Source organism: Pleurodeles waltl, chromosome 6, assembly GCF_031143425.1.
Source record: "Pleurodeles waltl isolate 20211129_DDA chromosome 6, aPleWal1.hap1.20221129, whole genome shotgun sequence".
NCBI classification, from domain to species: Eukaryota; Metazoa; Chordata; class Amphibia; order Caudata; family Salamandridae; genus Pleurodeles; species Pleurodeles waltl.
Genome location: NC_090445.1, coordinates 1,254,841,411 through 1,254,866,405, shown reverse-complemented (window position 1 = coordinate 1,254,866,405; position 24,995 = coordinate 1,254,841,411). Strand labels below are relative to the sequence as shown.

Below are 24,995 nucleotides of genomic sequence, written 5' to 3'. Positions count from 1 at the left end.
AGTGGATTGCTCCATTATGTAGGGCAGTTGGGATAAGGGAATGGAATACAGCATTACGACTTTTAACAACTGACACAAATGATAAAATAGTTTTTTCTGTTGCGGGATACATGCGAAGTGCATGGGCCATAAGAACAAGAGAATTATTATAAACATGTATTTTTAACACATTGGTTTTAGCTTATATTCATTTTATATACTAGGTCTTAACTGGATGAAGCCAAAGTCTCAATGGTCTGGATCTTCAGATTTTAATGACGACTTGCTTGTTTTTTATAAATTTGTGACCCCATTATTCTCCTAGGGCTCTTAAAGTAAATTATGGAATTGTCTCCCTTTACACCAGACAACTGAGATAAATGATAAAACTGGTCCCTCAGTGATGAGGTACCTGTAAGAACATAGGGGAGATATGAACTAGAGAATTTTTATAATCACGAGTTTTTAATAACTTGGTTTTAGATTATATTTATTTAGTTTGATAAGTATTGATTGGAGCCAAATTATAATGACCTAATATTTTTATATCTTTTGGTATATTGTAAAATTCTTAAAAACAATGCTATCCTTATATCTTTATAATTGTTAATTAATATGTCCCCTAATCATGTTATGTTTTGTATTGTCTGCTTTTATGGCTTTCAGCCGAAATAAAGTTATACAACACAGGTTGATGGCACAAAAAAAGGGATAATATGCTACCTCTTAGAAAAATGGCAAAACCGTAGTACCAAATTAGACCCATATTATTATTTTTTTCTTTTTTTGCCTTATTTGCATAATGTTTTCACGCAAAACTGGCACAAACTTAAAAAATACAATTATATTTTGTAAGTTTGCGCCGCTTTTGTGTAAACAAATGACGCAAATGCAGCACAAAAAAGTATAAATATGGACCTTAATTTTTTGATTCTGCACCTCATGTCCCCGAAAGTTAGGAATACGGTGTCTTTAGTACAATAAACCCTTTGTGAATGCCATTTTAAGGAAAAAAACATTAATTTTTATCTAGAGCACTTTTCCCTATTTTTTCAGAAATATCAAAATTTTGCTATATTTTGCTTAATTTCTCGGTCCCATCCAGGGGAATTCACAAACCCTAGGTATCTTTAGACTCCCTAGGATGTTGGAAAAAAGGGACGCAAATTTGGCGTGGGTACCTTATCGGGAAAAATGTTATGGAGCCCTGAGCACAAACTAATCCAAATAGCCAAAAAGGGCTCAGCAATGGGGGTGGGGGGTGGCTAGCAGCAAAAGGGTTAAGGCATCCATTACCAAACATCATTCGAGCAAGTGGCCTCCAGATTGAGGCACAGTAATACTCAAGGTGAAAGTTGTGACAGGCTTTGGTCATTAGTGGCATATTTTGTTGTGTGGGGATAAGGTTGTTATGTGCTCTGCTACCAACTGGCCCATATTTAGCAATGTGTGATTTATCCACTTTAGCATGCATGCTGTAATCTAAACAGAACCCAGAAACTTGTTTATATCAGTATATCTAACCACATTTATGAAAAACTAAGAGGGGTTGTTAGAAATGGGGTCTTTGGTTGGCAGTCAGGTTAACCCCTGTCCAAGCAAGGACACTCACTCTAGTCTGGGTAAGTCTCACACAATCCAAATTATCTTGTGCCTACCCTTTGGTAGCTTGGCACTGAGCAGTCAGGCTTAACCTACACGGCAATGTGTAAAGTATTTGTGCAATAAAGCATCCAATAACACCATATAGCACCACAAAAATACACCACACAGTGTTTAGACAAATATATAATATTTATCTGATAAGATGCAGGTCAAAACGATTAAAATGCAATAAGTATATGTTGAGATATCACTGTAAAAGTGATATAGAGTGTCTTAAGACTTTCAAAAGCAAACAATGTCTCTTTCAAGCACAAAGTACCTGGTTTGCGTGATAAATCTCTGCAGAGAACCACAGAGGAGGAGAGGCATGGAAACAAAAGGGTGCGCGTTGATTTCTCGGGCCGCACACGGGATGCGTAGTTTAGTTTTGACAAAGGGATGGCTGTGTCGATTTCCAGTGCTCGGTCCTGGATCCTCGTCAGGTTGCGGGGTTTTCGGATGCCCTGAGGATTATGCGTGGATTTCCTGCGCTGGCAGGACAAAGTCACAGGAGTTGTGTTGATTTTGTGGGCATTGCATCGAATTATCGATCACACGGCAGGTGCTGCATCGATTCCTCTCAGTTAAGCTGTGTCCTTCTGGCTCGGCTGTGCGTATATCCGGTGTGCCGTGCGTTGAATTTCCGGTCGCTACGCTGGCACTGCGTCGATATTCTCGATGCAGAGTCGGGCTGCGTCGTTCCGGTTTGACGTGCAGTGAATTTTTCGCTGCGGTGCAGGCTGTGCGTTGTTTCTGGCAGACTGTGCGTCAAATCTCGCCCCATATGGAGTCCTTCTTGAAGAGATGAAGTCTTTTTGGTCCCGAGACTTCAGGGAATAGGAGGCAAGCTCTATCCAAGCCCTTGGAGAGCATTTCTTCACCAAAGCCAGAGAGCATCAAGGTAGCAGGGCAACAGCAAGGCAGCAGTCCTTCACAGAAAGCAGACAGGTGAGTCCTTTGGGCAGCCAGGCAGTTCTTCTTGGCAGGATGCAGGTTCTGGTTCAGGTTTCTTCTCTAAGAAGTGTCTGAGTTGTAGGGGCAGAGGCCCTGTTTAAATACCCAAATGTGCCTTTGAAGTGGGTGAGACTTCAAAGAGTAGCCTAGAAGTGCACAAGGTCTCCTTTCAGTTCAATCCTGTCTGCCAGGAACCCAGTAGGGGGTGTGGCAGTCCTTTGTGTGAGGGCAGGCTACTGTCCTTTGACATGCAAGTGTCTGTCCTCCACCCTCCCAGCCCAGGAATACCCATTCAAAATGCAGATGTATGCAAGTGAAGCTGAGTATCCTGTGTTTGGGGTGTGTCTGAGTGAATGCACAAGGGAGCTGTCAACTAAACCCAGCCATACGTGGATTGTAAGGCACAGAAGGATTTAAGTACAGAGAAATGCTCACTTTCTAAAAGTGGCATTTCTAAAATAGTAATATTAAATCCAACTTCAGCAGTCAGCAGGATTTTGTGTCACCATTCTGGCCATACTAAATATGACCATCCTACTCCTTTCAGGTAAGCAGGTACCACTCAAACAATGTATGAGGGCAGCCCAAATGTTAACCTATGAAGGGAGCAGGCCTCACAGCAGTGTAAAAACGAATTTAGGAGTTTTACACTACCAGGCCATGTACACTACACAGGTACATGTCCTGCCTTTTGCCTACACAGTTACCTAGGGCATGCCTTAGGGGAGACTTATATGTAGAATAAGGGGAGTTTTAGGCTTCGCAAGTACTTTTAAATGCCAAGTCGAATTGGCAATGAAACTGCACACACAGGCCTTGCACTAGAATACCTAAGACAAGGTTAAGGGGCTACTTAAGTGGGTGGCACAATCAGTGTTGCAGGCCCACTAGTAGCATTTAATCTACAGGCCCTGGGCACATATAGTGCACTCTACTAGGGACTTATAACTAAATTAAATAGTCCAATTGGGTATGATCCAATGTTACCATGTTTAATGGGAGAGAGCTTATGCACTTTAGCACTGGTTAGCAGTGGTAAAGTGTGCAGAGCCTTTAAACCAGGAAAAACAGTATCTAAAAAGTGGAGGGAGGCAAGCAAAAAGTTAGGGGTGACCACACTAAGGCTGTCAGATCTAACAGGGGTATTTAGGTACATATATTCCTTAAAGTTTGTATTTTCCAATGGCAGGGTGGTCTCCTGTAGCGATTTTGCACTGTCTGAGTCATCAGTGAGAACTAAAGTGGTTTTCTAATTTGAATGTATTTACAGTGTTGGGAGACTGCAAGCTAGACTGGGTACTACTAGCTTCAAGTGAAAGCCTATGTTGGTTACCAGCTATCCACTATATACTCCTTCCACACATGGAGTGTGTGAACAGTACATGAAACACAAATTCTGGGATATACACAACGTACCCTTCTTTATGCTACCATTCAAATATTTAGACTAGTGTTCCACCATAGGGTCCTCAGTAATGCACTAGGCCATTTGCTCTGTTTCTTTTTTTTGTGTTGTACTTTTTTTTATTGTTTTCATAACTCAAAACAATATACAAAAATGCAGACCATAGGCCTTCAAGACTAGCATATCGTATACATCCGAAAGTTTGTCATAAATACACACGTTAGGATAATAAACAGATTAGGAGAATATCTACATCCATGGCATACAGCTATTATCAGCATAGCGTTGAAAAATAAAATAGTCATAGTACAGTAGCACAAGAATACACCTATATAGTATCCTATTATAATAAAAACATGTAGCAAGAACACAACAACGTAATGGTGTACCTTTAGCACAGTATCGTAATTCCAGCAGAAGGACACAATAGAGTTCCAACATTCTCTCTCTGACTGCCCCTAAACCCAATAGGGGACAGACTTACCCTCCCAAAGTATCCCTTCACTAGATAAGTGAGAAGGACGGGCAATAATGGGTTGTTATAGGAAGACGATGAATAGAACAGGAGAAAGAATGTGAATAAGAATGAGAAAAAAGAAGAAAAAAAGGAGCAGAGACAAAAGTGGAAATGCGTACGAAAAAGAGATTAATAATGATAAGAGGAATGGTAGTAGCAGTGATAGTAGTAGTTTCCGAGGGGAAAAGAACTACACAAAGAGGGAAAGGGGGCAGAATTGAGACCATAGAATAGGCGAAACAATGGGAACATAAAAAAGAGGAGAGAAATAATGAAGATGAAAAAGAAAAAGACAGGGGAGAGGGGAAGGGGAGGGAAAGAGATAGGAACAGAGGATCGGTACAGCCTTGATAGAGTGCGTGCTTGCATTCAAAAGAGGCCATTACAGGATCGGAAGGGATATAGTTAAGCAATGACTAATGGCAAATGGTTCAGAGAAGCGGGGATCCTTCCGGGTAGTTTTGTTGTGACCTCTCATGGGAAGAACTCAGCTCGCTGGCCCGGAGAGAAAGGGCAACCATGTTTGTAAAAACACATCTGCTCTATCCTGCAGGTCATATATAAGTCGTTCGTGGGAGGCTGCCTGGTACATTGCAGTAATCCATTCTTCACGGGAAGGGATGGCTGCCGCACGCCAATGCCTAAGGATATATAGTTTTGCTGTGGCCAGTGCGGTATGCAATAAACGGCATTGTGGTCGGGAAAGTTCATAGAGCCCTCCAGTGTCGTGCATTAGTAAAAGGGAAAGGGTGAGAAGAGGCTGCAGGGGTAGCACTTCCTTAAGGGTATCCCCCACCAACCGCCAAAAAGGCTGAATGGCCGGGCAATCATGTAAAATATGGGGCACATCACAATGAGCGTGCAGCATCTCCAGCAAGAGGCGTGAGACAGTAATCCTGCAGTGCGCAGTTTCTGGGGGGGTCCAATACCAATCATGTAAGGTTTTAAAAAGACAAAATTTCAAGCAGGCCTCTCTGGCACCCCGGTCTCTAACCTCAATTAAATCAGCCCAATCCTCTAGGTTGTAGTTGATCTGTAGGCGCGCCTGCCACTTATTCTTAAGGGAATTAAGGAGGGGGAGTGAGAAAAGATGCCAATTTAATAATGCCTGTAGTCCGGAAACAGCCCCCTTCAATTGACCCCAGTTTTCCAGGTATTGGAGTACTGGGGAGTGTGTAAGTTGCCGGAGGGGGTTCCCTAGGCGTCTCACTAGACAATGTCGGAGCTGAAGGAAACGCCATGAATAATGCTCAGGAAGATCAAATTCTTCCTTGAGCTCTGCGAACGACTTCCATTTATCTCCCGATATGAGCTGTTCTACTCGCGTGAGACCTCTCATGCTCCACTCTCTCCAAAAGATAGTCTTCCCCCCAATCTGTAAAGTTTTATTGCCCCATAATGGGGCTCTATCATGCAAATAGGGGTCCACTTTTAAGGATCGATGCGCATGCCGCCATGCTTTCCACATAGCTCCAATCATGGGATTGGTGTTTCGCTGATATACCGGACCTGCATCACAGAGCATCTGGAGGCCTGATGAGGCACCTGCAAGTGTCCGTTCTACTTCCACCCAGAGTGGCGGATCCCATACTCCCAGGAGTAAAAAGATCAATTGTGAGAGATGCAATGTGGAGGCGTAGTGTTCGAGTGCTGGAAGACTCAGACCTCCAAACTAACGCCGGGCTAGTAGTGCGGATCTAGGTAGCCTTGGGTGTATGGACCCCCATGCGAAAGCTTGGATGCAGCGGACTATCTCTCGGAGGAGAGATAAGGGTATTTGCAAAGGGAGCATGCCCAAGACATATAAAATTCTTGGTAAGGTCACCATTCGTACCGCCTGCACTCTGCCCCACATAGAGAGGCCTAAATGATTCAATTTCTCAAAATCCCATTTCATATTGCTAAGCAGGGGGTCCAAATTGTCCGTCACTATTTTATCCAAACCTTTGTTAATGTCAATGCCCAGTTAACGAAGACGTGAGTGTTTCTATTTGACCGGGAGTCTATGCACTGAAGTGCAGACTGTTATAGGAGATAATGGTAGTGCTTCGCTCTTATCCCAATGTATCCGATAGCCCGAAAGATGTTCAAATTCCGTTAGAATCTCTCTAAGGGACTGGATGGATTTGGGCAGGTCAGTGAGAGTAAGTAGAATATCATCCGCATATAGGTAAATGACGGAACTTCCGCCTGGGACCGAAATTCCAGATGTAAGGTTGGAGCTGCGAATAACCGCTGCTAAGTGTTCCATGGCCAATAGGAACAAAAAGGGGAATAGCGGGCAGCCCTGTCGTGTCCCTCTGTGGATCGAGAAGGTGTCCGAGAGGAATCCTCCGCAGTTTACCTGGGCCATCGGGGAGTCATATAATAAGTGCACTCTATTGATAAAACTAGTCCCTAGGGCAAAACGTTTTAGGATTTCAAAGAGGTACCACCACTCTATTCAATCAAATGACTTCTCGGCGTCCAGTGAGAGATCAAGGGTTTCCTCTCGCGAGTCTCGCACCGTCCAGATAGCATGAAAGAGTGTGCAGAGATGATTCCTTGATGAGCGGTCCGGCACGAAACCATCCTGTGTGTGGTGAACTAGGGAGGGAATGACCTTCTTGAGGCGAGATGCCAATATCCCTGCCAATATCTTTATATACCCATTGAGGAGTGAAATGGGGTGGTAGCTTCCACACAGAAGAGGGTCCTTACCTGGCTTGGGTAAGACTGTGATGGAGGCATTGTTGGAGAGAGGGTGTAAGGAACCCGTCTGGTCAGCCCCTCGGAATGCCTCATATAAGGCACCCACAGTGTCAGCTGCCGTTCATATATAAAATTAGGACGTGAACCCATCCTCCCCAGGTGCCTTATGGTATGGTAAATTGGCTATCACCTGCTAAATCTCCTCCTTGCTGATGTCGCCCTCTAGGAGCGCTCTGCCTTCAGCCGAGAGACAGGATATGCTTGCTCTCCCAAAGTAGGAGTCAAAGCGATTAGTGTCCTCGATCATTTCTGGGGTTCACAGGGCTTGGTAATAACGGCCAAATTAATTCACAATTGCCTGAGGGTGCGTAATAAGTGCGTCGTCATGATTACGTATTGCTGGTATGGCCAGTGCTGCCTCCCTTTGACGGAGCTGGGCGGCCAGTAGGCAGCCTGCCTTCTCCCCGTGTTCATAGTGGCGACCTTTCAACCGGTGTAAAGCATATTCCGCCCGCGAGGTATAAAGGGAGTTGAGTTCCATTTTGGCTCATTTTAGGCGGCGACGGCTGGACGGGGTGGGTGTTCAGGTGTACTCCTGGGTGGCCTGGACAATACAATCTTCTAGTTTGCTCTGTTGGTCTCTCCTTTGAGCATTGGAGATGGCCGCATCTCTCATGAGCTGTCCTCTAATCGTTGCCTTCGCAGCTGCCCAGAGAAGCTGGGACGAGGAAACCAAGCCCTCATTATCCTGAAGGTATGTGGCCACATGTGATTTAAGTTGGTCCTTTCCCTTCGGGTTTCGGTATCTGGGATTTGAAAGGCGCCAGGGCTTACGGCCGGGTGAGACCAACCAGAGCTGTAGGGTTAATAAAACCGGGGAATGATCAGACAGTGTGGGCGGAAGAATTTCTGACATTCGGATCGACTGCAGTATCCGATAATTAATCAAAAAGCAGTCTAGCCGTGATTGAGTCCTGTGGACTGAGGAAACAAAAGTGTATTCACGGTCGGAGCGTGGAAATGACGCCAGTAATCCAGAAGACCATGTTCCGATAGGACGTCATGTAGGAGGGCCCGGTCTGCATTATTGCCAGCATCAAGACCACTTGAGCGATCCAGGATGGGGTCCTGAACAATGTTCCAATCCCCTCCTGGTATATTTTGGAAGGCGCCAATCGGTGTTAATAGACGATTGAGAGAGAGGAAGAAGGAATGTTTGGAGCCTCTGGGAGCATATATGGAACCTATACAAATTGAAGAAGAGCCTACGGTGAGCTTGGCGAGGACGTAGCGCCCTTCCGGGTCGCACCATGTCTTAAGTAGCCGGAATTGTAAGGAGCGACGAAGAAGTATTGCCACTCCGCACCTCCTCCCTGAGCCCTGCGTTCCACTGTGTACGGATGGTGTTCCGCTGAAAAGCACCCTGCCCACCCAATCTCTACGGAGTTTTTCGGATTCTGATGGGGAGAGGTGTGTTTCCTGTAGTAGGGCTATGTTGGTGTGTTTGGAGCAGAGATAAGATAGGACCTTCTGTCGCTTGATGTAATGGGTCATGGCGTGTTCATTCCAAGACATACCCGTGAGTGGGGTCGTCGACCCCATTTGTGGACGTAGTGGGAGCCTAGTCAAAGAAAAGCACAGGGTTCAGTATTCGATGATAGAGAAAAGGAAAAGAGGTGTTAGGAGTAAGAAAGCTCCGAAAAGGCGTGAGATGGGGGAAAACAAATAAAGAAAAGGGGAAGGTCACATGAGAAAAGAGAGTCAAGCGGGCAAAGAAGCAAGACAGGGAGATAGGGAAAATGCCAGGGGAGCAGGAGAGGAAAGAAATAGAGAGGGATAAGCAGCCCCCAGACGAACGGCAAAGAGCAAACAATCTAATAAGCTCAGAAGGGAGGAAAGGGGTGTAAAGAGCTAAGAAAAAGAAAAAGAAGTAAGTGATTATAGGGAAAGGGATGAAGACAGTAGCAGAGTGTATCTCGCTACCAAGAGTCCTACTAAACCTGTAAGGCCCGCGCGCCGGGAGGACGCCGTTGGGAGGGAGAGGAAGGGGGCTGATGGTTCACTTACAATCCGGTAAGTTCGCTAAGGAACCTCATTGTTAGGCAATTTTGAGTGGCAGGGGGTAGGGCGCAAAAGGCCAGGAATATGAAGGATTAAGTTTGGAAAGGCGGGACATGATTAATCTTGAGATATGAAGTATTAATTAGGAGATAGGAAATGTGTAATATGAAGTATAGCGGGAAATTGTGCGAAGGAATATGGTGGGAGGGGTTGTAATCCGATTGGTCACCCAAGTGGTGATTCATAAGGTGGTGCCTTGCTGCAGACAAAGAAAGAGTGAGGGCTGCGCTGCCTTCATTCCCGCCTGGGGCTAACAGCACCAAGGGAGCCTGCTTCAGTGGTTAGCAAATATTCCACCGCTATTGTCAGGGGCTAGGAGCAGGGGGGTAACTGTGTAACTCCATCTAGGGGACATCTAGGGAGGGCAGGAAAGTCCCCGGATAACTCGATGTGAGTTATGCAAGAGCACTGAACATCCCTCCATTTTGACAAGTGTGAGTAAATAATTTACTGGGGTAGGGCTAGCCTTTCCCTTAGCCGGGATTTGAAGAATGCTGAGGGGACATGGGGGAGACTCGTCACTAGGGGCGAAGGAGACGTCCTGTGACCACCGTCCTGCAGGGAGATAGATTAGAAACCTCTGATGGGGGACTGCAGGAGAGAGGGAACTAATGATCTCTGTCGGCAGGGTTATAACCCACATCCAAAGGTCAGCCACACGATTCGCATAGGATGAGCAATGCCATACATGATACAATAACATTAAATAAATGCCTCTTGTAGCAACTGAATCAGAGAAAATATGCGACAGTAATTTAGCAGGACGTTTGCCGCCACTGTGGCTTCCACATGTCCAATCGTAATTCTAACCCCGAAACAGCAAAGTGTTGGCACTAAAGCAGGCAAAGGTCATCTCAAACCTATCACTGACGGTAAGATTTTGCATCTGCCCAAATCCCTCCCAAACCCCCTCCCACCAGAGAGGAAGGCATCAATTAGTACAGTTGAATTTGTCACTCAGCTGTCCAAAGGTGGAAGAACCTGGTGCCAGGTTCGGATCAAGAAGTCCTCTGGGCACTCAGAGGGTCAGTGTCATGGATGTTCGTCGATTGTTGGTTTCAAGGGCGAACTGGACATGTCTCTGCCCAGGTCCTGAGTGTGGTCAATCACTGCTTGAAGGACATGGTCACGACTGTCCTGAGATTTAGGTGATCGTTCGTACATTCTGCCTCTCTTTTGTGAGGTTGGGCGCTGAGGTTAAGAGAGCAGGGATGGAGCAGTGAAGGCATCCCCAGTAGAGAGGGGGTCAGAGTCCAGTTGCACGGAGGCAGTGTCCATGGGGTGGGAGTCAAGTCTGTTCAGGAAGGAGCTGAGGTCTTCGGGTTTGCTAAAGTCTCTGGATTTGCCATTTTATGTAATCCACGTACGGGCTGGTTCAAAAAGGGCATATTTAATATCCAGGTTCCTAAGTTGCAGGCGGAAAGCCAAGAATGCCTTTCGTTTTTAATTTGTTAGTCTGGAGAACTCCGCTGCCACTCTTATCCCATGACCCTCCAGGGAGAAAGGGCTTTGTGTTTTGGCTACTGAAATGATCTGGCAGGCCTGCTCATGGCGCAAAAAACATGCAATGATAGGACGTGGCTTGTCGGAGGTCGCTCTGTGTAAAGGGCCAATTCTTTGAACTCTTTGGAACTCCAACGGTGGCGAGAACTCCATACCGGTAAGGTCGGACAGGAGGGTTTTGAGAAAAGTCTTGATATCAGATTCCTCCTTGTGTTCCAGGATACCAAAAAAGCGTACATTGTCCCTGTGGCTCCTATCCTCCAAATTGGTAACCTTTGCCCGAAGGAACCACAACTCCGCCTCCTGGTCGGGCAGTGCCGCCACCTGGCCCTCCACAGCCGTGAGACGTTGGTCCAAGTCATTTGCTGTCTCCTGGAAGCCAGCGATGTCACACCGAATGGAGGAGGAGGGCAAAGTTAGGTCTGTTATTTTTAAATCCATCGCCTCCAGGCGGCGTCCCACCGCGGCAATTTCTTGCAATATGCGGTCTGTCACCTCCAACGTAGGAAGGTCAGCTGGCGAGGGCGCAGGGCAGGGAGGGGCTGTCTGCGCCGCCATTGTTTTTGGTTGTGCAATGGCCTCGGAGAACAGCAGCTGGCGGGAGTGTTTACCTGAAGACTTCCCGTTTGGCATTTCCCCAAAGGTACGAAGGCCCCAGAAATAAACTACCTAGCAGGAACGTGTGTGTTGGGCCCCGTTCTCGCTTCTTGTAGCTCGTAGCGTATTCGGGCAGGCTACCGGGACTGCAGCCGTTGTATAGGGTCAATCCAGCAGGGTTGGGGCTGGAGGGGGTTTTCACATAGTATGAGTAGACCTTTGAACTGTGCGTCCATTGGGTGGCACTCCTTCCTTTTCGTCTAAACGATCTGGGTGTTCATAGACCCCGTCTCCCAGGCTGCTGGGAACAGTTCGTGCCAGGCCTAGGTCCACCTCAGACTGCCCACCTGATTCAGAAGTGGAGGATTAGGAGGTGGAAGAACGGTGGCTGTAGTGAGGGATCCAAGGGGGGAGCAGGTTAACTATGACCTCAGTTGCAGCGCCGCTGTAGACAGGCAAAAGACCCCTCCCTTTTGCACTGCCCCGTTGAAATAATCGGCCTTGTTGCCCTAACAAGGATCTCCCTGTCAGGTCTTCTGGAGATGATGCCAGTTTATCCCAAGAAGAAGGCTCAGAATATAACTGTGCTGCCCTCTCCTGCTTACATGCCAGAGGTGGTCCTGGTGAGCCTCACTTTACACAGTCAAAGTTGGGGCGCCAGAGTCAATGTTCCTTTGAGGAGGCCCACCATTCCTCAACAGATCAAAGGCCTTGTGTTGCAAGCCTCCATTGTGGCTCCGTTATCGAGCCGTGGTATTTGGCAGGGTGGGCTATTGAGATGCTGCACGTGGGGTGGGGGAGGATACACCCCCCCACTCCTTACTTGTGAGCTCCATTTGTAGCGCACATCGCTGGGCACTGGCAGGTTTGTACGCCGGGGGAGAGGCGCTCCTGGCCGCTGCTACTGCCGTGCACGCCCCCGGGCATGTTCCGCACTCAAGGGCGTGGCGCACCTCGTCAGGCCTCTCGCAGTCGGGCGTCGGAAACGGCAAGGACGGCCGTTCCGAGATGCGAGTCTTCGCGGTTCCTGGGCTTGATGCCTCCTGCGGGTCTGTGAAGCCGTGGGAGAGGCTTAAAGCTGAGAATGGCGCCCCCGCCAAGGCCCCGATCCAGCACGCAGAGTCTCTCTGTCAGGCAGCCATTCACTCCGGCAGCCAGACCACACCCCCACTTGCTCTGTTTCAAACATTGTTTCCACTACCTTACTCTAAGGACTTCATTCGTGAAAACACACCCAAAAGAAGTGACAGACTACCCCACATTTTGACGGGTGGCCTGCAGCACAACAGGTAAATTTTCTGTGAACAACATTTTACAAAGTCAGTATCTGGTATATGAAACGACTGAAAGCCTTGTTCACTGCTGTTCACCCAATGCTTTATCTGTGTCTGTGGTTACCGGTGGTGGGTACTGTTGTATATTTGTAGACACAGGGTGTATTTTTCTTCATGAGGGTTTGACCTAGAGCAATGGCGAGAAGCAGAAAAAAGAGAAAGAACAAGAAAGAGAACAACAGGAAAAGAGTAACATTCAGAGAACAGGGGAAAAATACACCACAAGGGTAAAATAGGGTTATAAGAAGTGTATGTTAATGGAAGAAAGAGGCAGGAGATGAATTAAAGACAAGGCAGACTTTGTATTCAGCAGTCCCAGCATTAAGAGGTGCCAGTAGTGGGCCCCTAAGAAAAACATTTGGTCCCAACACACATATTTTTTACAAATTAAGCATTGAGTTTATCCGCAATAATTTCAATGTCCTGGCATCATGAAAGAGTTCTATCACCACTAAAAGTGTGCAATAAACCTGCTCTGAATTATAAAAATGTATAAATGCAATGTCCTTCCAAATCTTGGTGTGAATTGGATTATATTTTTTTTGTGCAATGTAAGCACCGTCCTGTGAGAAAATTAATTGATTACATTTGCCCATTACACGCCAGCTGCTAATGAGATCCTCTTACTCCCTCATTGAGTTACATTCAATTTGACACACTTCTGATTTATCCAATCAAAAGATGGATGGGGAGATCTTGTTCTTGAATGTGAAACTCTAAAAATGTTAATCTCCCATAGGTGCGTCGCATTCCAACTAGAAGCTGAACTAATGCCTCTCACAAGAAAAGCACCATCAGCATCATAGTCCATTTAGATCAATTTCAGAACTTAGCTTGAAAAAGCTATTGCAAGCACTAAGGCTTCACCTTACTCCACTGACTCACTGCTACCTACTCTTGCCCCGTAACATGTTAAAGCCCTCCTGACCCTATGAATTGAAGCCATAAGTTCCACAGTTTGACATGGCATTTTTCTAGATGTGCTGCAAGTGCCTAAAAAATCTAAAATTGACCCTGACAATCTTGAAAACTACACAACCATTACAAGTATACTCTCCATGGCTCAAGCCATAGATAAACAGGTAGATATTAAGTTGCAGAAACATACATTGGAAAACCAGGTGCTGAGTTTTATGTGTTCTGGTTTTAAGAACATTCTAGTTTTAGATACTGTCACAGTCCTAAAACTCCCATGCTCAAGTTCATTTATGATTAATTACAGATCATTAATGAAGGGAAACACTGCATGCTGGTACTTCCTGACTATCATAGCTTTTGATACCACCAATCACAACATTGTCCTACACACTTTATACAATATAATGGGCATGGAAGATGCCTGGTTCAAAGCATCACTGTCTAACATGACACAATGCATCTGCTCCTATAGCCAATTTATTTGGAGCACCAAAAGCATCTATCTAGGGATCCCTGTTATTCGTCTTGAAATTTTTAATGTTGAACCAATGAGCGATATATACTCCAAGACTGGTTTGCTTCCACCAATATGCAGAAGATACGAATCTGTACCTAAGGACAGGTAGCACAAATAATATTGTCACTCTGTCCAGTGCTTACCTGACATAAGTTCATGGATGTCCTGGCCGAAGGTTAAATTGAAGCCTCAAAAGACTGAATTCTACTATTACATTCTAGCAGTCCTATGATCCTCCCTCCTGGCCAGTTAGCTAAGCTACAGGTCCTAAAAAACGTCCCCTAAATTGTGAAATCAGCCAAATCCCTAAGGGGCACGCTGGATAGCTCCCTAGGTCTCGACCTCTATTTCAAAGAAATCACTAAAGTGTGCTAAGTTTCAACTGAAGTTGCTCTAACATTGGGCTGTTGAATCCTTAACATAAATTTAAAGCTGCTGTACAAGCACCAGTATTATCTTGCATAGAATAAAAAAGCTATCTAATAACCAGAATACGTCCAGCCTAAACCCTCTCAAAGCCATCCCCTAATCTGCAGCCGGGTTGAATACTCACATATATTCAACAGAATTACTCCTGTTCTAAACTCAGTAAAGTGGTTTACACATGAGCCTCACTCCACTACTAAAACTGCTTGTATCACATACAATGCAATAAACGTGAATTATTGTGCCACACCACCCACCTGGTTCAAACGCTAAAACAGCCTGGCAAATTCTGCAACCTAAGAAGCAAATCTAAACTAGTTCTAAAAAGCTTTTAAAAAAATGCCCGTCATCAATCTTACCATCTCAGGAAATGCTCATCTGGCGTTATCCAGTCCATGTAAGACTAATTCCCTCATTATAGATCTTCAAAGGCAAAGTGAAGGATCATCTTGTAAGCTTGCCCTCACTCACTATGTTCATGTCTACTGTTGCCCTATAGAAGTACTGCTGATCTCAAATACTTAAAACCTGCCAGGTGTTACATATTGGGCCTGAATTAAAAGAAATAAAATATGTGGGTGGGAGATCTCTGTCTGAAACTGTTTTTCATGTGTTCGTCTGCATGCCATCATTCCCAGGAATACTCCAAAGAAACTGTGCCAGGAGCAAGTTTCCAGGCGTACTCTGGGAAATATCAGTTTATTTTTAAAGTGGAATCCTGTTCCTGCTATCCAGAGTTCCCCGCAGTGGAGAAGTCTGGAAAATAGGATCCACTGTACAACTGCACACTTTTTTGTCTCTGCAAGAAGAATATTTTTCCACTGAGAAAGTCCCTACCCAAACTTCCTCCTCAGAAAATCTGGTAGTGATCCTCTGGCCTAACAAACGTTGGAAAGGGAGTTACACTAGCCCCTAGCTGGTGTAAATTTATGACCCATTACATTGTGGAGGAAGCATAGTTTGGGATGGTTAACAAACATATACATTTGTCAGCATTCCTAAAATTACAAGGTAAACCATGCCTTGGAATGCCCATTACCACACCTGGAGTGGAATTAATGGTTGTGGAGATCTTCACACTCATAGGAGATATCTCTGCCATTGTAAATTGGCGTACACCTGCTATGAATCAGACTGCAATTTCCAGGCAAGTGTAAAGAACATACATTTTTTCATAAATATAAATTTATGACAAAATGTACCTTTTTTAATAGAATCCCATATGTCAAATTCTTGTCAACGTGCAGATAGTCGAGTGAGTACCATATCTCTCTCATTTACTAACCACTCTCTAACCCTGTCCTCTGTTCCACAAGTTAATCTTTTTAAATCTTACATATCTTATTATTATACTTCTGCCCTCTAAATGCTTAACCACTTCTGACTACACAAAGTATATATTGTTTAAATTGTTATAAAGATGTCAACTAGAAATGTATAGAGCTTTCACTTGCCTCACTTATGCATTAATTATTTCTCTTCCACTTGCAGATGTAGCATATTTTTTTTCTTTTTACCCTTTGTCATAAAGCCATCTGTCATTTTTCAGAGTCTAGCAGCACCTTATCAAAAACCCTCAAATAAAAAAATATTAAAATGCAATAGATTCAAATATAGTGTCTGGCTCTACACAAAGAACGTCCCTGTCTTCAGCACTAAATGATACATGAAGAAAAGCTATACATTTTTATTATTCTGGGGCTTTACAAGACAAAATCAGCCAGACAACAACTCTCAAACTGCAAAAGAATTTTTTGAGTTTATTTTACAAAAAATATAAAACGTTACAAATGTTAATCAAAAGTTTCCACCTGGCAGGAAAGTAATTGAAAATGGATTGCAATACATGCACCGAGTTTCTGATCTAATGTTACATTATGGGGTAATTAGCTTCACACTACTTAGGCACTGGAATTACCTTGAAAGTTGGACATGACAGACATTACTTTATTAGTGCCGAAGGTAACACCTGATGTAAGAAATTTCCATTCACAAAAAGTGTTAGAAAATTGCACACCGCCTTTATGTGAGTAGAAATGAATTTTTCTTTTTAATGGTAGTGGGTTACAATCTGACCTACCTCATCAACATTCATGAGGTAGCTCGTTAATTTTGACTCACTACACTTGGATGCCATCAACGAGATGGTGGCCTGTTGGCATCAGCAGACAACCATGTCTGTGATTGAATTTTAAATCAGGTTCACGCTTTTTTAATGCAGCTTGCTTTCCTTAAAGGAAACTGTGCTACATTAATAAAAACATTTTTTGTTTAAGAGTTGGCAGTGGTCCTTAGACCACTGCCTACTCCCCAACAAACATTTTTTTAACAGGCACAAAGCAGAAGGGGTCTGAATGGGACCCCTTTCCCATTTGTGAATTGGTTGACACCTCCTTTATTGTGTTGATAAAATGTCTATATTTTGCTAACGGATTGTGGTAGCAAAACATCGATCCATACTGTAACAAAAATTGCCATTTGGAAAGGGTGCCCACACATCCCCCTTCCAATAGCAATTTGTTATGAATTTCTTAATCCATTTTGACAACTCTGTACTTGTTACTGAATTTGAAAATGTGTTTAGTACATTAAAAGAATTGCGGTCACAAATACTGTGATTTTGCGAACCACAGGATTCGTGACTTGAAAATGGCTTTCGTACATCTGGCTCATAGGTGCTATCCTGGAGGAACAGTGTAATGCAAGCATGTGAAAAACGTGTACTTTTTTTACCTACAGTGTTTTCGGGCAGGCCACGCAGTTCAAGCCTGATAAAAGATTTTGAGATTAATGTAGTTAGCGGATGCTGAGCAACAATCAATTCAGTACAGAGAGAAAGCTTGTACGTGGGACCAAACTGCCAACTCTTACACTAGTCCTGTACAAGACTGCTTTCTTTTCAAAACAGGTTATCTCAGCATAAGTGCCTATTTGGCCTCACCTAAATATGACCATTTATTTAGAAAAATCTTTTGCATCCATAACTAGAAAACAATTCAACTTGGCATCTATCAGACAGTCTGCTGCTTTGGGACTCCTTACGAGTTCCCCATTAATGTTGTGATAATTCCTTCCAGAACATACCATATGTAGCAGTATGTCTGGGGGTAATTATCAGCCCATTACATGTGGAACCCTGCTGATCTCCTTGAGTATGACAAATAATTCGGCTTCTAATTCCTTTGGTAAATTCCCAGCATTTATCTTTCAGACCATCGTTAAAAACTCAGTTGTTTCATTAAACTGTCTCCTAACTACAAACCATTATTGCACCGTTTCAGTATCAACAAGAACCTAAAGGCAAATCAATTTACAATGTTGCACAAGTAAAAACCAAAATAATGTGTAGCCTCTTAAATTCTAGCTTTCTTGAGTTATTTTTGTTAATGGATAACTGCAGTGCTCGTCTAGTCTACAGCTTGTAACAAAAGAAAAGTTTGATTTTGGTGAAATGTAGGCCTGCTTCACAAATGTTCAAGAATGTTTGTCCAAGTAAACGTGATTGTAAAGTTTTGCACGTTTTTGTTAAGCGACATTCTTTTGTTTGAATGCAATACAATAACATCTCCATTGTTCTAGCAAAGTCCTAGAATAGAGATTGCATGCTGTCTATAAGAAAAATGACTGGACTTTACATTGCATTGTAGGGCATACACTGTAAGTAACATAGCCCAGAACTGATCTTATAGTGATGCTTTTGGTGATTGTGATGCTTTTGGTGATTGTACTTTGTTAATGTCTCTTGCTTTTCCACTACTTCCAAACACCAGATAGCAGGTGCCGAAATCTAAAGCTACATTCATACAAACACGACCCCTCTGAAAGAACCCAGAACCAATGTTTTCATTTTAGTTTTGCCTCGCATTATGTTTTTAATGCATTCTGGGTTTATCGTTTTTAGTTTCCAGTGGGCGTTTGCAAAGGATGATATGACTGGTTCTTTTTTTTCAAAAAACAAATAAAGCAGTGATATATTTACAAGTCGGTCCCCTTGTATTGCCAGAGTGACTTTAGAAACCAAAAAAGCGAAAATATGTTTGTGCCAGCATATCAAGAGCGCTGTAATGTCAATTCAAATGTAGTTTGTCTCAAAACTTCTCCGTTTATTCTTTACACATTATTATGATATTTTCATCTTCTTATCCTATCTCTGTTTCGTGCGCTGACAGATCCACAGTGAAATATTTAACCAAGGCCTTGAATGTTTAACACAAAATATTTTCAAAAACTGCGTCTTTTCCACCGTTGATTTTAAGCTGTTGTTTGAGACATTTTTTCAGTCATTATTATAGACCTTTCTGCTTCTTTAAATGTGAAAAATAACCATGATCTAAAGCTCAGATGGAGTCAGGCACTTCCTGGTGTGAGCAGCTTGAAATTCTTCAGCCGGATGTAGTCCTGTGTCTTGTCTCCCTCCTACTTACTGCATGCCGTTTCATTTGCGTCTTGCCTGAAACGTCAGTTCAAATTGGCAGTGGCCATTTTTTTAACAAGCTTTCCCTTATATCTTTACAATATTTGATGGTGGGGAATCTGGAACAGGTTCTGAGGGAGAAAAACAATATAGATTGATAGCGAATACTGTTTTTAACACTTGCAAAAAGCATCATCTGTAGTACTTGTCTGATAAGTGGGTATTTCAATGGTACATGCAGTTTTTATGAACTAGGTCATGAATACTAGAATATTTACTTTTGATGTCAAATAAATAAATATATTTGCAAGTACATATCTACAGTAATTCCACAAAAAGGTGTTCACAAAATATAATAAGCACAATTTAACCACTTATGAAATGGAAACAGGAACATCGCGACTGGTGTTGCCTTAGTTATTATATTTGATAACTTTGCGCTTCTGTCTTCCCCGCTGCCACTGTGACATGACACAATATACAATGGAAAGGAGAATGGACTCTATCACTGTGGAAGAAAGCTGATTACTTTGTACACAGACTACATTTAATATTAAGGGAAGAACAAACTCATTTGTGACTTGAGACAATATACAATGGAAAAAGAATATGGACTGTGTCACTGTGGCACAAAGTGGATTACTTGGCAGCCACCTATAATGAACATTGAGAAAAGAATCCAATTGTAGTCACAACAAGCTTTATTCAGTCATCATAACCATCAAAGCGTCAAATACAATTAATTCGAGATTAAAACCTATAGAAATTTAAAAAAAAATAAAACGAATAAAATACAAATCCTAGAATTCATAACTTTAAAATACTTATAAAACCTAATATTAATCCATAAACAATTAAAAAAATGACTTTGTGTATGCCAAGCGGCCACAAGAAACTTGCTAGCTGCAAGAATTAGAAGATTGGAAATATCACTTTTCAAAATTCTTATAGCTGTACGACACTGGCTCAGACCCAAATCTTGACAGATTACACAAATCCATTTTGAGAGTGACAAGGAATAGGCGGGACAAAAAAACACAAAATGTTCTACTGTTTCTGGGCTACCATGACAAACTGGACATAGATCAGAAAGTAAAGTGGATCCCCAGCTTTTAGAAAGGGACAGCAATGGGAGACTCCCAAAACAAAAACGTGCATAAAGGCCCTTCCCCAGTGAATCAGGTATAAGATCTAAATATGGTTCAAACAGGGGGTACCACTAAAAATCAATAAATAAATTGGTCAACCGACCGTAAGATTTACAACAGATAGAATTATTCCTTACCTAGGACCAATAAGCTGTTTTCAAGGTAGTCTGTGATATTTTTCCAAATTGTGTGGGTTCTCCCAAAAGCTTCCCAATCCCAGAGTGCGAAACCACTTAGATACATATTTAACCCATGGGATAGTGGCCACATTCAGCTTCCTTAATAAATCAAGGAGGGCATCTCCAGTAAGTTCCGGGACAGTCCAGATCCTCAACCACAAAAGCAAAGGTCTTAAGGCCATCAAATCGGCTATGCGATTGAATCCAAGCTCCAAAAACATTGAGATCTGATTGTACTACAGGGGCACGCTATTAAAGGCCTAGCAAAATTATTTTCTCCCACAGATAATTGTTTACTCTCAGAAAACCACCATAATTCAGCACCGTAAGAGGCCGCACCCTGCGCCTTTGCCAAGTAGATTTTAATAGCTGGAGATACAGCTTTGGATATGGAACATTTATAGAAACGCAGGATAGCGGCCGCTCTATGCTGAAGGAGCCCCACACCTTTACTAATCTGGTCCTCCCAATGTAGATTACTTGATATCCTCACACCCAGGTAATCTATAGTATTAACCCTATTTAAAAGGGTCCCATTCAAATTAATGGTACATCTCCTATGGGGACCAGAACTAAACACCATTAATTTAGTTTTATTAACATTCAACTCCAAGCCATAATCTGTGCAAAAAGATTTAAATCTATCAACAAGGGCTTGTAGGCCCAGAGGGGTCTTGGAAATAAGTAGGGAACCATGAGCAAAGAGTAGTATAGGATTTTTTTGCGCCTTCAATGTGGGAGCATCATTTGGGCAAGAAGCCAGGGTTTGTACCCCCTCATTAATGAATAGGGTAAATAACATGGGGGCCAAGACACAACCCTGACGAACTCCCCTCTGAATGGGAATTTTTTCCGTCAACTCTCCTTTGTCACCCCATCTCACTTGCGCATATGTGTTTTCATGCAACCGTTGCAAAAGGAGAACCATATTAGATTCAACACCCAATCTATGTAATACTTCCCATAGCTTTTCCCTTGGAACCAAATCAAAGGCAGATCTAAGATCCACAAAGACAACATATACGTTTTGCTTGGCGAGGACCACATATTTCCAGTATGAAAAAGCACAAGCCTAAAGACCTGATCTATCGTGCTAGTTTTAGGGCGGAAACCCGCTTGTAATGAGGAAAGGACCTGATGATCTTGGACCCAACTTGTCAGCCTCTCCATGCTACTGTTTGGCAAAGATTTTCTGAAGATTGTCAATAAGACTAATAGGTCTATAGTTGACTGGAGAGTTTGCGTTACCTTTTTTGTAAATAGGACGTATTTCGGCTCCTTTCCAAGTGCTTGGAATTACACCGCCAGCAGCAATTTTATTGGAGATCAAATTTACATACCAGGACCAAATGGTTAATTCAGATTTATATAAATCTCCTGGAATATTGTCAGGCCAGGAGCTTTACCTGCTTTTAAGGAATTAATTGCAGCTATGGCTTCCTCTAAAGAAAAGAAAATAGGGTCTTCAGGGATACAAGTGTCCTGGCTAAATAAATCCGGGTGATCACTTGAGCTGGCCAACAATGGGAAAAAAGAATCACAAATTTGTGAGTTACAGACTGAAAAATTACAGGGAGCACCATAGAGTTGGGTGAAATGATCCACCCAGCTCTCAGGTTGTAGATGATGTCTAATGCACCTCTTGCCCCCTCTTAGTCCTTTGGACAATAACTCCCAAAACATCATATTGTTATTAATTTTAGTTGCAGCCAGCAGGCCCTGCCAAATAGAGCCTTTCCCATAACTTTTTTAGCTTGTATTAAAACCTTCTTATAAATACATCTAGCAGATTGTATCTCCACTTGGGAGCCAGATATAATAGCAGATTTTAATGCAGATTTGGCCTTAGTACAGTCCTCATTAAACCATTCATTAGTGTTCGTAATGACATCGAAGGGTTTAGAGCTAGACTTTTTATGGAAGAACCTTTGCAATTTCTTCAACATCTCTTTGTGGATGCTAAGACTGGGAATATTGTCAACTTCATATTCCTCATAAACTACCATCTCCTCAATAAACAATTTATAAATCTCATTTATCAAATGGGGATTAGACAGCACCTCAGGCCAGCAAACCCTTGTGTAATTGTTATTCAACAATGGGGTAGGAACCGCTGTGCATTGTAGGTTCAGTGATCTCCTAAATACATCCCCAATCAAGGGATTGTGATCACTCTCACACCGAGATTCCACCTTCATATATTTTAGTGAAGGCCACAACCTAACATCCACTAGGAAGTAATCAATTACACTAGTGGACACCCCTCGTTTAAAAGTAGGTGCTGTATGTAGGTCAGAGGGCGTACGACCATTACAGGCCCTGAGTCCATACTTTAGACATAAAGAGGCCAACTGGGATGCCACACAAGAACAAGTACACTGACAATTATTCATTAACTGTGGGATTCCCCAGACTTTGTCTTCTTCATCCATTAATCCATCATTTAAACAGGAGGTTCAAAGGTGCAATTCAAATCACCTGCTATTATCAAAAGGATCGAAGGATGCAAAGAATCTAGGAATTCTGACAGTTGAACTAAAGTCTGAGACTCAGACCCCCGAGAGCCAGATCGGGCATAAACATTAATTAAAATGATTTTAAGATCCTGATGAAATGAAAATTGTACTCCCATTACGTCCACTGAGTCTATTTTTGAAAGCAGATGATCACATTGCAAATTCTTGTTTAAAAGCACCAATAAGCCCCCTTTCGCATGACCTAGACCCTTCTCAGGTGGTTGAGCTGGGGTACTATAGGAAAGGAACCCATCTATATAAATGTCCTCTTCAGCCCAAGTCTCCTGGAAGAGGCAAATATCCAAGTTACTAATATAAGTAACCCACTCTTTGTCCCCCAGCTTCCTATCAAGGCCAGCTAAATTCCATATCATTATTGAAATCTCAGGATTGACTCTATCAACTCCAGGGATGGGGCACCCCGCCTTCAAGTGCTTGTCCCCATAGCTATCCTGAGCATACTTCCTGGTTGAATACAATTAAATAATGAAAAAAGCGGGCACAAGGGAAAGGCTAAACTTTATAGAAATCACTCCATTTTCTTGACTAAGTACAAAAGTTCAAATGTCAATATATATCTGGCTCAGTAGTTTACAAAATTTAGATTTAAGACTCAAAACATAAACACCTTGGTAGCACGTTGGAGTCAAATTTGTGAGACAATACTTTAATTGCTATGACACTCAAAAACAGTCAACCATGCCTGACACTGAAAGAATTTTAAAATGGCCTTGACACATCCAAATATGAAAAACATGAAAGGGGAGCTATGAGATGCATAGGAAAAGTCAGTTCTCCAAGGAAATACAGCTACACAAAATACCTAAAAACCTTCAGCAAAAAATATTACTCTGTACCTTTTGAAAGGCTTTGCAACGCTAAAATCATAACGGTTCTAGGCCTATGTAGTACTTCAAAAATCAGAGGGCTAAATATGAGTGCATGCTGTAACTCCACTGGCCATACCAGAGTAAGTCTGTGTGTGACTGCAACTGCAACATAAGTCCAAATGGTAGCTGGTAAAGCTGATACATTATGAAGAGAATACAACTAAATCTGTGGTGTCAGAAAATATTAATCAGGAAATATTACGGAGAAGCAATGATGGGTGTGGGATGTTATAACTCAATTGTCCTGTATTTGTGTACCTCTAATGTCTACTGAACGAGACAAAAAGTTCTTACCAGTTACCAGAACCCCTTTCAGAGGGCCACGGGCACGCCGGGGCTGCTGGGCCCAACCAAGGAGGTTGAGGCCCTTAACTCCTAATGTCCCAGGGCTGACTCACTATGGATCCTGCTAAACTGGGTCAAGTACCCCTTCTGCACTTGACTGTCAGTGGTAGCTGTGGTAGAGTAGTCAAAGCAGCCTCGGGGATGGGGATTGTAAATACAGGTCAGCAAACACAACACATAACTTAAAGTGTAAACCATATAAACAATAGATCAATGTCCAGCCAAATAATAGTTGTCAGGCCTATCTCTGTCCCACCCTCCTTCGTGTAACTTGTTCAGAGTTATTCCCCATTCACTGGTGGCCGCTTCAGGGAAACAAGTTATAGTAAGGTTGAAGGTTGCCATTTTCTTTCTTTTATGGGTCAATAATCCTGAAATTCATTTGACAATACTTTAGTTATAGTGTTGGAGGCTAGGATGACCGTTTTTCCATAATATCACACCAAAAAGACCAAGATTTATGATGGCCAATTGAAACATATATCAGAACTGATTTGTATCTCAAAAAGCATATAATTTTGACCATTCTCAATGTCATGATCGCAAGCTGTCCTGTTGTGAGGCTGTCTTATGCTTTAACACTTTTGAAACATACCTAAAGAAGGGAAGAACAGCGCCCCTGTGATTGGTGGAGAGAAAGGGGAATTGGGTTCCGAAAGGAGGTGACGGCCGGATTCGGATGGCTGGCGGCAGGCCATGAAATTCATTCGAGGCTTCTGTTGTGTATTTTCTCCTTGGCCTTCTTCAAAGACAGGGTTTTCTAAACCTTGGACAGTGCTGTAAAAAAAGGTATGCAACAGTGAGCCTCAGGATAATAGACACACAGTTCTTAATAAATACTTTTATTGACGAAGTTACATTTTTTTTGGTTACATTTTTTTTTTAATCCTAGAAGGG

The 24,995-nt window shown here is 43.0% G+C and overlaps 2 protein-coding genes across 2 annotated transcripts in view; one reads left to right on the top strand and one right to left on the bottom strand.

Annotated features, from left to right (window-relative positions):
- Nucleotides 1-24,995, top strand: part of LOC138300789 (cadherin-23-like) — an 834,147-nt gene that overhangs the window by 166,237 nt on the left and 642,915 nt on the right. The gene's annotated exons all lie outside the window — the stretch shown is intronic.
- The window catches only part of VSIR (V-set immunoregulatory receptor), a 146,594-nt gene continuing 137,939 nt past the window's right edge, over nucleotides 16,341-24,995 (bottom strand). Inside the window, exons 6-7 of the mRNA XM_069240563.1 lie at nucleotides 24,694-24,875; nucleotides 16,341-19,151 (exon numbers count right to left, since the gene is read on the bottom strand). Of these exons, the coding sequence (XP_069096664.1) occupies nucleotides 19,108-19,151; nucleotides 24,694-24,875 (226 nt within the window). The 3' untranslated portion in view covers nucleotides 16,341-19,107. The remainder of the gene's footprint in view (nucleotides 19,152-24,693; nucleotides 24,876-24,995) is intronic.